The sequence below is a fragment of the Lycorma delicatula genome, chromosome 5, assembly GCF_047948215.1.
Source record: "Lycorma delicatula isolate Av1 chromosome 5, ASM4794821v1, whole genome shotgun sequence".
In the NCBI taxonomy this organism is placed as follows: Eukaryota; Metazoa; Arthropoda; class Insecta; order Hemiptera; family Fulgoridae; genus Lycorma; species Lycorma delicatula.
The window spans coordinates 90,714,100-90,728,119 of NC_134459.1; the positions used below are offsets into that span (position 1 = coordinate 90,714,100).

Consider the following 14,020-nt stretch of genomic DNA (forward strand, 5'->3'; position numbering starts at 1 on the left):
ACATGAAATTGCGGAAATTCCACAAGAGATGACGACGAGAGTAATGCACAATTTCCGAGTGAGGCTTCAGTCAATAGACAATGACGGTCGCCATTTAAATGATATTATTTTTAAGTAACTGAAACTTTAATCATTTAGATATACAATAAATGGCAATGATAATTCTTATTATGGTATAATAAAAGTTTGACTAAAATCTATTACGTATTTTTTTATTAGCCCTTCAAACTGGAGAGTTATTTCTGCCGGTCCCTGTATATATATATATATATATATATTATATATACAATATATAATCTTTGATGAGTAATATATTAATGTTCAAGAACATGAAGATATATTTTTTTATATGTGTAGAAGACACTAACTTCTAAGATGTACCATCCATTTATTTATTATTTTTTTTTGTAAATTTGGAATTTTATTCTGGTTTAAGTTTAAAAAGTTTTGTCGTTAATAAACATTCTTTACAACCCTTTTGTTATTATAATAAATTAATCTTTTACTTTGATCAGTGCATAATAATTAAATAGATCATGTCAGGAATGGATAGATATTGTACTCCAAGTATAAAATACAACAACAATAAGAATCCATACTTAATAATAGCCTTTCTGGATTTTTATATTTTTAAAAATCTTTTTTTGAAAATTTTCAATCATAACATTAAAAGGGTTATCTCCTCTCTTAAAATTTGTTCATGGGAAGGGTATTTTGCTGGCTAACGGAACCTTTAGCATCTTTCTTTAGATAAATCTTTAACTTATCCAACCTAAATATGAGGCAAGTTGTGGGTAATCTCAACTGAAATTTTCAGTAGTTAGATGTTTTTAAGAACTAGATTTGTGCTTTCTATTGAAGCCAAAATCAACAACTGTTTATATTTATTTTTTATTATTATTTTAGAAATACTGTTAAAATGCTTGTTTTATAGTAATTGTACTGTAAATTAATAATAATACTATTTTCTCTTCTTTTTTCACTTATCTATTATTACTTATTTTCTTATATATACTTTTCCCTTAGATTTTATTTTAAGTAAAAGTTTTTATAAAAAGTTTTGTAAATTAATGATATTTTTCAATTTAGATTATTAATTGTTAACAGTTAGCATTATTTATTCACCAAATTTTATTTAATTTTTAATTCACTTTTACTAGGATTAACTCTCAACCACTTAAACCATAATCATAAAAATCAATTTCAATATCAAATTAAAATTATTAAGAGAAAAGGAAGAATTGTGAAACAAGAGATTCACAGAAAAAAGGAATAAAAACAGAAAACTGAACTGCAAGTTTGGAGAAAAAAGAAACTTTACCAATAAAACAATTAACAGAAATAAACTAACTCACAAAAAACAGGCACTATGAAAGTTTAGTAAGACAGAAAGAAAATACTATACAAAATAATAAATTATATAAAAAGTAGTTTTAACTTCAAAAGAATAAGAATATAAATATGACTGAACCATAAGGATATTGGTGAAGTGGGAATAATGAGATGGGGACATGAGCCTCCACTTCAATGATTTTTTTCTTCTTATTAGAAATGTTATAACTACCATTAAGAATAATAAATTCTGTTTTGATCAAATTGATTGTTGTATGACATAATAAATTATATAATAAAAAATTCTCCTGTCACATCTATTCTGAAAAAAAGTGATAAAAAATGTAGCCATCTTGTTACTTTTACAAATGAGTACAATGTAAAAATGTATGCATGCCACCTATTACTACATCAAGACCAAAATGCATTATCTTATGAAAAAAAAAATGCCTGAAATATCACTTTTTTATAAAAAAAATTTTTTTAAAGTAAATTCTTATTCAAGTTTATAAAATGGAAAACTTGTGGTGTAGATTATAAATGATAAAATAATTCACTTATTTATAAATATCTTTTATTGACTTTTTTTTATTATAAAATAATGGAAGTATTAAAATGTTGAATTTTAATGTATAAAAAGGTAAAAAAAATTGTATCAATTTTTTTGTAAAAATTAAAATAGTTTATTTTTTAATTATTTAAATAAACTTAAGTTTAAAACTTCTTAATAGAGCAAACTGAAAGATCTTAAAAAAAACTAGAATAAAATAAAATAAGAACTAATATATGACTTTTTTTTTGTTTCCTTTCTTCTTACATGTTTCCTTTGTTTTTCATCACTATCAACTGAATTATCAGTTTGATAATTTTCTTCATTATTTAACTGAACAGAGTGATAAATTTCATTTGTAAAGCATTGACTGCACATGTCTGTCACTGGCTCACAACTTATCTTGTCCATCAGTTACACAACTGCTATTATGCTGTTCTAGAAGTCTGTTAAATTAACTCACCTTCCATTATCTCTCATGTATATAAGGCTACATATAAAACATTTTACCATGTGTAAACTTTAAAAATAATTCAGAAAAACCATCTACATATATATATATATATATATATATATATATAATGGTGCACAATAAAGTTTTATATGTTACAATTAAAAACAAAATCTCTAGTTTAGGTCACATAAGAAATTTTCCCAAACAAATAAAAGAAAGCTTGTACTTAAGTTTTGAAAATGATTTTTATTAATTTTTGAACATGGCTTAGCATGTACCTCTCACAAAATTCTAAAGGCCAAAACAATAAAAAAACAAAAACCCAATCTTTAGCAAAGAAAAAACTGATATAGTTTTGCCCACAAAGCAATGATATGTATCTTCTAATGTTCCAATCAGGAGGGGGCTGGGTTCAAGTGAGGTTATTTTGGCATTGTGACTGGTGTTAGAAGTTAGGCAAAAGAAGAATAAGTTTATGTACATGGCAATTGTAAATCTCCATGAACGTAATTTTAATGCAGGATGGTAAACAATATCTCAAACTTCAACAGAAATCACACTGAAAAATAAAATAAATGAATTGCTTATCTACATCAAAATCAATTAGAAGTAGCAGACAAGAAAAGGCAATCATTAATTCAAAAATGTATTATCAAGGTTCATCCTTTTACTTTTTGACTTGCAAGTTCAGTTGCCACCAAGTAACGACGAGCTTGGAGTGGCAACAATTGCTACCCAATGTAAAAAACTTGTTCCTTATTCTTAGTAATACCTCTTACCAAATAATCGTTCTATTTTTAACAAATGAATGCAACAATTTTGAAATAAAATACATTTGGCTAATTCTGTACTGTATATTTTAAAATGTAATAATGGATGATAAAATATTATCTATTACTAAATACACAGTAAATATTGTAATAGATGGTTATTACTGTAACTTCTATTATTTATTTGAAAATGAATTATCTGTTTAATTTCTCAGCTAGAACTCTCTCCTTGCTGTCAGATTGACAATGAAAGATACTGTCAAAGAATCTACTAACGATTCTTGGCCTCAATATTCACCTTCAATGTTTTTAACCTTTTCAAAGTAAGGTGTCCAGTGTTTGTCACTCATTGAATTCATTTTATCTTCACATATTTCCTGCATTTCTGACATCTTAAACGTTGTTTTGTGGCTCATAACATGCTATTTTATCTCTGATCATACAATCTTGATTGGTTTTAAATCAGGATGGTAGAAGCTGCAAAACTTGATGCTCACTTCTTTCCAACAATTCTTCAAATTGGCATGATACTTTTGTTCAACTTAATTAGTTGAACCACTTAAATTGTGGTTTAAGCATTTGAGATGAAAATAGAATATGATGTATCTGTAGCCAAACGGTCACGTCTTGTTTCTTGTTTGATGATACTGGAAATTTAAGAGGGTATTACGATACAAAGCATTGTCAATAACACATGCCATAAGAACCATACTGAGAGTCAGAACACAGAATTGAACTTTATATACATGGAAAATCAAAAGAAACAAAAATAAAAATAATTGTTTTGTATTTGAAACATGTCACTTTCTTAATACTGTAAACACAAGAAATACATTGCTTTGTAAACAACAGTTGGAACATGTTTATGCTACTAACAGATGACTAATCATGGTGTGCCAATTGTTTAAGAGAACAACAGCATAGCAGTGATGTGACCATCCAAGCTCACAGTTACATGGCAGCTACTGTACAAATAAACTGAAGAAAATTTGAGAGTGGAATAGCAATTCAATGAGAGAAAGAAAGAGTAGTAAGACCCACAGAAAATTCAGTTTGCCAATGATCATGCTGTTTTAGTGGAGAACAAAATAAACAACAAATACTAAGCGATATAGAAAAATTTATTTGATATAAATAAAAAAAAACTTAACTGTAAAAAAAAAATGTCAACAGGTTGTAATCTAAATAATAAAATCAGATTATATAATGGCAAAAGTTTAAAAACATAGATCAGCAATGTACATTTCAAAAGGTAGATCAGCAAAATCTGGAGAAAAAGAACAGACAATTATGAAAACCAAGACTGATGAAAATTTTGATTGATTAATGAAATCAAAATTGAGAACATCTTACAGAAGAAATTGAATATCAAAGTTTGCAACTAAATCTTGTAAAAAGAAATAAGTTGGCTGATTATATCTTACAGCATTTAGGTTTAGTTAATTTAAGAAAAACTATAGAAAGTTATAAAGAATGTAAGACTATAAATAATATTAGCACAAAACAAGTAATGGAGGTTTTTATATATCATTCTATTATTGTTAAAAAAAAAGCAACCATTATCACTTTACAGTAAGCATTTATAGGGGATAATAGTAGCTACAATAATGCTATATCAGACCTAATGCACTTCCTAGTGCTGCCTAAGCTTTATAAAGCAACTTACAACACATTAGACAGTAAAAACGTCATGCTAATATCCATACATACACATTAATCTTTTAAAACATTTATGTAATTACACTTGAAGACTGATTTGACTCACAATATCAAGGATCATCTATTATAGGCTAACCAATATGTGTACAGTAAACAGCTAGATCAAATGACCAATTCTCTCTCCCTCCCTCAGAAAGATACAAAGTTTGGCTTGCACAATTATCAGGTAAAAAGAACCCATAAAAAATTAATTAGTCTATATTATTTTTAACAAAAAATTATTAAACAAACAGGAATAAAATCAGAATAAAGTACAACACATAAAAGATTAGATTAGATCTTAATTATAAGATCTAGCAACTCACTAAGTTGCACTGTAATAGTAACAGTAATATGTTGCGTAAATAAAAATGCCATAATAAGATACTGACTTATAGAATGATTACACAATACGTAATATTAGAAATTATCCCACAGATTAATTAAACAACAGTTAACCATTTAGTTACATAAAATGTTTTTGTGAAAGTATTCTCCATTTCTAATCGTCACAAAAAAATTAAATAATTTGTAAAGGCGGTATAAGTGTTGTATGCAATCTCTACTACCAAAAAACTGATTCATGACGACCTGCCATTGAAATATAATGAATCATTCCAAACCCATTTTTTATTAACTCACTAGTGAAGAAATTTTGTTTAATTAGCTCTGTTGTAATACTAACATCTCCAAGTACTTAAAAGCGTAATTAAAAAATTGAAGAACTAGTGAGATTTCTATAAAGTGATAAAATTTTTTAAGGATATTTAATGAAATACATTGATTGATTTGTTATCAAACTAGTGTCACCATAAGCAGGTGAAAACTGATCCTGAGGAAAAAAAATTAATAAGATGATCTTTCTTTCTTAGAACCATGATTACTGACTGACTGTATGTCTGTTAAGAACATAAGTAGTATCATTCCTGAAGAACAATTATCTGAAAAATGATTAAGATGCTCTAAACAATGATTTATAATATTCTATGATATTTTAAGAATTTTCAGATTAAAGCCAAATTTTTTAACAAAAGAATATCATGGTAGAACAAACCAAAATTAGCCCCAACTTATATAATTTTTTTTTTTTTTTTAAATCCAAATGACTAAATTTTTTTATTCAATATTTAAAAGTTTGTTGAGCAACAAAATTAATGCAAATCATACTTACAAAATCTACTCTATCCTCAGCTAACCAATGAAAAGATTTTAAGAAAAGGAGTATAGTAAACAAAGCAACAAATTTTGGACTGAAATCATCTCTGAAGACAGTAAAGGCAAGACAAGTTTCTGTCATCGCATACCAAGCTCGTTCCATGAGGTGCTGAAAAAAAAAAAATATAAAGTTATTCAAATGACAACAAATAATACAAACTTTACTTTCATAAGATTTTCACTGCAAGCTGATAAAACTCATCACAAATTGATTCTGAAGATAGAATTTACAAACCAGTATAAATTAAGCACAGTGGAATGTCAGATCTCATTTGTTCTTTCATTACATAAACAAGGATCTACAAAATTTGTTTAAATACTTCTCTTAAACCTCTAAACAATTCCACTATCCTTACGGATTTTTACTAGTATATTAGGTCATATTAAACTCTACTTTCCTTCACTGTGTCATATTAACACTTTTCTTATGCTGTAATACAATGATTTTTAAATTTTTAATTAAAATATTAATAAATTGCAAATTTTTTTTCTTAAAATTAAAATTTTCAAAGAATTTGGGCAATTCAACTAAATAAGCACTTTGTAAGGCTCACGCCATGATTTCCTCTTGTGTTCCAAAGCTAAGAATTTAAAAACGTTTAAGTTAATTAAACCATTATTCTAACATGCTTCAGTTATTTGTAATATTTTATTCAGTTTCCCAAATTTTGGCTTAATGTTTATAAAAAGATATAACGATTATGACATAAGAGAAAATTATTATAAAAGACATGATAAATAAAACATCTTGAATAGCTTTATTTACTTTATTTGTTGTACAAACTGTTAGGTAGAGTACAGAAATTATTTCCTACAGAATAATGCAAGTAACATGTTTATAATAAATCCTTCACAACTGAATCATTAACCCCTTACCAGTCTTTGATGGAATACTCAGACATAGCCAATGAACGTAGGGCTTTTGTCGGAATATTCCGACGTCAACCTTTTGTCTGGTTTGAATTTGTTCTCAGTCACAATAATCCGTCATTTTACATAGTTACTTTGTTCTGTGTAGTCAGACTGTGAACACTATATTTCTTATTACATCACGAAATTCTATAAATATTAAAGTGTATAATTATGTAAATATTTAGTCCGTAAGTAAAATTATAAAGCTAATTGTGTAAATATTTTGTATATACGTGTAACTAAAATTCTGTGAATATTGTATATGTTATGTGTGTAATAAAATATGTTTTGCGTATAAAAAATTGTTTTCAAATTGCACATTAGCTCATTATTAGTCAAAATACACACCTTAAACAAAAAAAAATTGAAGATAACAATCATTTCTGTAAAAAAAAAGAAACCTGTTAACGGGTTATGCTTCCACAAAGGAGACTAAATATATACTTTTTTTAAAGAAAAAAATAGAGTATATAAAAACTACTAAAGTAGGTGATGAACAACACCTCAGCAAAACAATGTGCAGAGTTTTTACAAACAAAATAAAATCAGAAAAAAATGAATAAATCTTTTGTTACAAATAAAAACAAATCTTTCCTACTGCATTTTGACCAAAAATTTATCTTGAGAGAACAAAAAATCAAGCAACACATATTTCTTAATAAATAATATACAAACTAAATTAAAATTTCTTTTTCATGAATGTTTTTTCTGTAAAAATAAATATCTTATAAAAAAAAACTCATTAAGAATAACTACACATTTTCTAAACATATTTAGAACATTTCCTGTACTATGGTGCAATTTATCATGACTTTACAAACAACTGCTATCACAATAGTTCAATAGTAGCAATACTTGTTAATTACCAGTTCATTTACCAATAAATAACACAGAAAACAACAATAGTAAAAACAATATGTTCAAAAAAGCCAAAAAATTGTTTGATATTTTTTGTTAAGATTTTTGCCTCTTTTTCACTACAATGAAAGCTATATTATGAATTAGTAAGTAACAAACTTACAATAATTTTAGTTTACACTTCAACCTAATATAAGAGTTATAAAATAACTCTTACAATAAAAAATCTTTTCATTAGTGTTTGTTACAAACGACAATACCCACATTATCTTCTACTCTGGATTATTCAGATATTGTTATTGTTTTATTTATTACTCAGTGTTATTTTCTGACATAACTTCTACATATTAACCCCTTGTCTCCTGCTGGTCACTATATTAACCACTGGTAATCAATTTTTAAAATTCAAATTTCTCATGAACCATTTAACATAGAAAAAAGATTTTTATATGGATTTAATCACAACGCCTTGAATTATGAAAAAAATGCAATAACCATAACAGCCATGCATAGTGTAGATATTTCACAAGGGATCAAACATACAGTACTTTTTTTCACTGACGTCATTGTTTAAGTGGTAGTATTTTGGTACTTTTTTTGTTTATTTGATTCTTATATACATTATCGGTTTATCTTCTATATAACTGCTATGGAAAAGTAAATTCAACAGAATAACGACTGAACGTGACTTTTATGAAAGGAAGCAATAATTTTAAATTATTTTTTTTTAAACCATACTTGTTCTTTATTCAAAATATTTTTATACATGTATCAAAAGCAAAACATTTTTTATATATATATAAATATATATATATATCAAAGTTAGATTTTATACTGGTTCAATGACACAAACGTACGCACATGTACTCCTTTACCTTACCGAAATCTCAATTTTCTGAAATGTAGTTTTTTATTTTTTTTTATTTATATAATCAGATTTTATCAGATATAAATAAATTTTATGTCAAATTAACCAGAAAAGTCTATAGTTTATATAAATATAAAAAAACAAAGGTCACTGATCATTAAAAATAAATATAAAAAAATCAAAAACCAAAAGCAAATTGTAATTTTTTTTATACCATATTTGTGCGCCCTCCAACATAATCAAATATTAACAAAAATTAATTTTTGTTATATAATATAAATTAATAACGCACTGTTAACATACCCTAATTTTTTCTGATTTTTTGGATGAAAAACAATTGAGTAATAGCGAGATAAACAAATGTTTACTGAAATCTCGATTCGCGCGTGAAATAAAGAGGGAGGTTAAGGGTTAATGAAACTTGTACATTACCATTATTTTATCATTCTTTTGAAGAGGCAATCACCACTATTCTGTGTAGCAAAAAGTTATATAATATTCTTTACACTGCAAAACTAGCCCTTTGACAAACTACTGAGAAACAGGTCTTTAGTCTCCCTCAAACTACTGAGAAACAAGTTAAAACCACAACTGAAATTAACCAGTTTTTATAATAAAAGCCTAAAGAAACTGATAACTGGTACATCATACCATTGATAGTAGGTAAATCAATTAACATCAGTAATTAGCTTAACTGATCGTAACTAATTTTATTTACGTATTTATTAACAAAGTAATTTTAACTAATCTATAAGTTCAACAGGTCTTATAAGTACACCTATATGTTGCAAATATAAATTTAAACAACTTGAATTTCTGGTTCGATGATGCACAAGTTGTCTTACACAATTCTTCATTTGCAACATGCAGATAGTATGCCTTAATAATCCTCAGTATAAATTATCCAACAAAACTTAAAGTAGCCTGGAGGGTTTTCATTTAGAAATTAACACATTTGAAAAGAAATGTGTTACAAAAAGAATTAAATATGTAGATGTTCAATGGGATAAGCTGATGTATACAACAAATTTCATAAACTTACACTCTTTGTGCATCTTAAAAACTATTAATTCAAACGCACTTTTTCCTGCTACACCAAAATCCGTTCCAAAAATTACTCTTCTTGATATATTGGTATGAGCCATGCTTCCAAAATCTAAATAAAACTACATGATTACTGGCCTAATAAAAAATAAGGACCATTCAAATAGCATAATGTTATGATAATTTCTTTGTAACACTCATAATAAAATATTCTTCTTCATGAAAAGCTATTACTGGCACACAAGCTATGATTACTGCATATTCATTGGAAAAAGCACTTTTAAACAGGACACTGCATGAGAGATTTTTTTCTAACAAAGCGTGGCAAGTTATAGCACAACATTCTATGATTATATATGAGATAATCATCATCACATGCCATCATATGAAATGGCTAACCATCATATCATATCTTTTCTCAGCCTTACAATGCTGTCCATGGCACACCAAGCCACCTTATCAGTAGATTTAATGGGGAAACAACCCTCTGTAATTGTTCAATGGGATCAGTAAACAACACCTGCAACAAATTTCATAGTTTACTCTTTGTGTATATTAAAATCTACCAACTGAAATTCACTTTATTTCCAAGTAAACATTATTACTTTTTATGTCGAAGACTTATAAAACTTTGCCAGAATGAATCATTAACTTGCTTTACTGTTTGTCCAGTCACTAATGTTCATCAGTACAACTTATGTCAGCATCTGAAACTGTTTTCTATTACTCATACGCCATGGTCTTCTCTGAATTATTACTAACTTAACCATAAAAAACATGAATTAAACTTATTCTAATAACCTTAAAATTACTGCAAAATTATCAACAATATAGTAACCTTTTGGTAAATATTAAACTCAAATAAGTTACTACATATTAAAATTCTTTTTATTAAAACTACTTAACAATCATTATACAACTGCCAGATTGGGTTAAAATAATACTAAATTAGTTGTTAAGCAGAAAATGAGAAAATATTACTACAATCCTGTTCATTAAATAAAGTGAAAATAATTGATCACATAGAATTATTAATATTATATGATAATTTTACAAATAAATAAATATCAGTAAATAGAATAATTTAAGTAACTATATTTAAACCTCTAATTCAGCAGCACGGAGTTCTCCAAAAAAGACCTTCCCCATGAGTTTTCCAGTCAGTATTACTAATATAAATGCTTGTATATAAATAACCTGTGTAAAAAAAAATTAATTAATTAAAATAAGTTATAATTCTGAACTAGTAATTTAGATTTAAATTACTTAATATAAAGGTTTTAAACCACTTTATAAACCAATCAAACATGAGCATATTGATAAACTTTAAAAAAAAAAAGGAAATTTCTATCAACACATAATTCTCAATATGAAAACAAATTATAACTATCAGAAATGTATGTTAATAGATTGTCTTTCCCCCTCCCAAATACTTCAAGTAGTCAATTTGTTTCTGCACAATTATTAAGTTTTAGAGCTAGTTTACGGCTTTCTCTAACAAATAAAGTTCTGACAATAGTACCCAATTTGAAAACATATTCTGTAATAATTACTTAGAACAATATCCAACCCAATCTAAGTGTTATATTATCAAACTGAATACTAAATTAACAATTCACAAAAAATTAAAACAGCTAAACAAAACTACTATATGGAAGTTGGTGGAAAGAAACCTTTTTCACGAAAAAAAAAATACATCTAAAACAACTATATAAAAAATTCCTCAAGCACTAGTTTCAATTATAAAATATTGCTACATTTTCCCTTCCTGAAACCACTACTATGTGCTTCAATTGTGTTTGATAGAATTTTTCCAATGTATGCATGTACACCAATATATGCCTTTATTTACAAACTTTCTGAAAGGTACTGCACATTCATTCATAATATCCAAATATGGCTAAATATACTAATACATGTCTTCATATAAACTTACTGAGGATAAATAATTCCATACATTATTTCATTGATGAAAGAAAATTATTATTAAATGATTTAATGAAGTCCTCTGCAATGTGTTGGCTAATAAAGAAATTAAAAGAGTACAACTCTCGAGAAATAATTTAACACATAAAGTGCAACCCATTTAAATGAGAAATAATTCTTAACTTATTTTTTTTGGAAATGAATATTGTTTTAGAACCCTTTAACTCGTTATTTAAAAATCATCCTTTTTTAATCTGCACAAAAAATTATTGATGTATACCACTGCTGTAACTTCAAACCTGAAAATAAATCGGTCTGAAATATTTTATCAATTTACAGTATCAAAAATATTTATTTGAAATTAAATAAATAGCATGCATTCAGGTCACACAGTTTTATAATTTTTAGACAATGGTGTATCTATAACTCAAATTGACTTTCATTACTGTTAAAACAAGGGACTTTGCTTAGGGTTGCCTTTGGCTTCTATGAAACTACTCACAAGGTATAATAATAGAATTATGTTTTTGAAGTTGGAAAAAAGATATCTGGCTGTTTATTAAAAAACTACGGCCACTGGTTTATGAATGCAACTTTGATTTCCACAAACTACTAAACAATTAAGATTGAGGTTGTAGTTTTATAGTCACTATTAACTAGTTTTTATTCTCATGTTAATTCTATACACTGGTTGAGCATAAATCAACAACAATGTCTTGTTAGAACTAGTTAGTAAAAATATGCTGCCTTGAACAAGACAAGTTAATGCCAGAAAAATAATACTTAGACTGCCATACTAAAGAATGTTGCTATAGAAATGTTGTATACCTAGACTTAAAAAAAAAATTAATGTTTCATATCTAAAGAAATGTTAGTTATTTAAGAGCAAGAACAAAACTAAACGAAACAAAGATCCAATAAAATCAGTCTCCTAGCCATTACTTCAATTAAAAACTGCTAATAGGAGCAGCACACCATTCAAAAGTGAAACAATTCTATTTACATAAGACATATAAGCCTTTAGGCCATCTATAAAAAATTACAACCTAATCACAATTACAAAGATGACACAAAGAAAACGTCCATTTAAGTGCTTTTTTAAAAATGATATTTAGTAAAATGAAAATAAGAGCTAAAGAAACTTTAGGGCCAAATAAGAAAGTTAACATATTGTCATTAAATAACGTCATATAATGCTATTTTAATAAAAAAAACACAAGCCTTTTTTTAAAAATTCATTGAAGTGTTATAATAAAATAACACAACAAACTTAAACAGAACAAATTCGTGATCATACGCTACTATAAAGAAGCCAGATTTCTTTTATCAAACAGGGCAAGGAATTCGGTTACCTAATACGACAATAAATAAAGTTCTAAAATAATAAATACAAGAAAATCGAACACTCATACTCTTATTACACATTAAAAATAAAAAAATGAATAAACCAGGTGGAATTTAATTGCATCAGATGACTATTAAAAATGCTCATTAAAGTACGTTTGTGATTATCTTTCTTGCCCAATAAAATGAACTAAACATAATATAAACAATACATACTGCTGATTACTAAATACTACATTTTTTAAAAATCCAATATAACTAAAACAAAATATTTTAAGTACGTTATTTATTCTAGAATCTTTCCATTTCTTACCGCCATACTAGGGTTGGACTTAGTTATGTACACAACTGAAGGATAAAATTGTTTCTTTTGGTAATATGCATTTCCAATAACGGCAGTAGTTAAAGCTAAACTCAGTAAAGTAACTCCAAGATTTCTCATTTTAGAATAAAAGGAACAAATAAAAGTCACGGAAGTCCACAGCACTTTTACAGCAGCCACCTTGTCATCATACACAAAATATACATTTTATGATAGCATACCAACATAACAGATTTTTGAGAGTGCCATTTCACAAAAGAAGTGAATTTTAAATTTTCACAAATATTTTTACTATGGTTGTAGTTCTCAAAAAATTCTAACTTAAGAATACAAATAGTTTTGATTTTTTGAAGAAGAGGTGTAAATAATTTTTATAATATAGTATGAATAAGTTTTTGATAGAATTATAAAAATAGATCTGCACAAATCCACTGATTATTTATGACTTTATTGACTCCCTATTTTAAAACTAAAAGTAACCAATCAAGGATTTATGAATATGAAGTATGTTGTAGCACATCAATGTTCAAGAAATTATGCTGGAGTCTGTTTAAAATTACGCGCATGGACGTACAAATAAAGCATCTAACGTGGAAATAGATAGTTCGTTGGATCGTCGTCTGTTTTAGCGGGCGTTATTTCAACTTTATATTTTGATTTGAACTTTTTTTTAAGAGACGTATACATTTTTTTGATCGTCTTATTTCAATCCAAAAAAAGTATACTT

General features: G+C 26.8%; 1 protein-coding gene across 1 annotated transcript in view; it reads right to left on the reverse strand.

Annotated features, from left to right (window-relative positions):
- Positions 1-13,507, reverse strand: part of sip3 (septin interacting protein 3) — a 49,162-nt gene extending 35,655 nt beyond the window's left edge. The window contains exons 1-3 of the mRNA XM_075366633.1: positions 13,285-13,507; positions 10,806-10,898; positions 5,976-6,128 (exon numbers count right to left, since the gene is read on the reverse strand). Of these exons, the coding sequence (XP_075222748.1) occupies positions 5,976-6,128; positions 10,806-10,898; positions 13,285-13,413 (375 nt within the window). The 5' untranslated portion in view covers positions 13,414-13,507. The remainder of the gene's footprint in view (positions 1-5,975; positions 6,129-10,805; positions 10,899-13,284) is intronic.
- Positions 13,508-14,020: the final 513 nt, after the last annotated feature.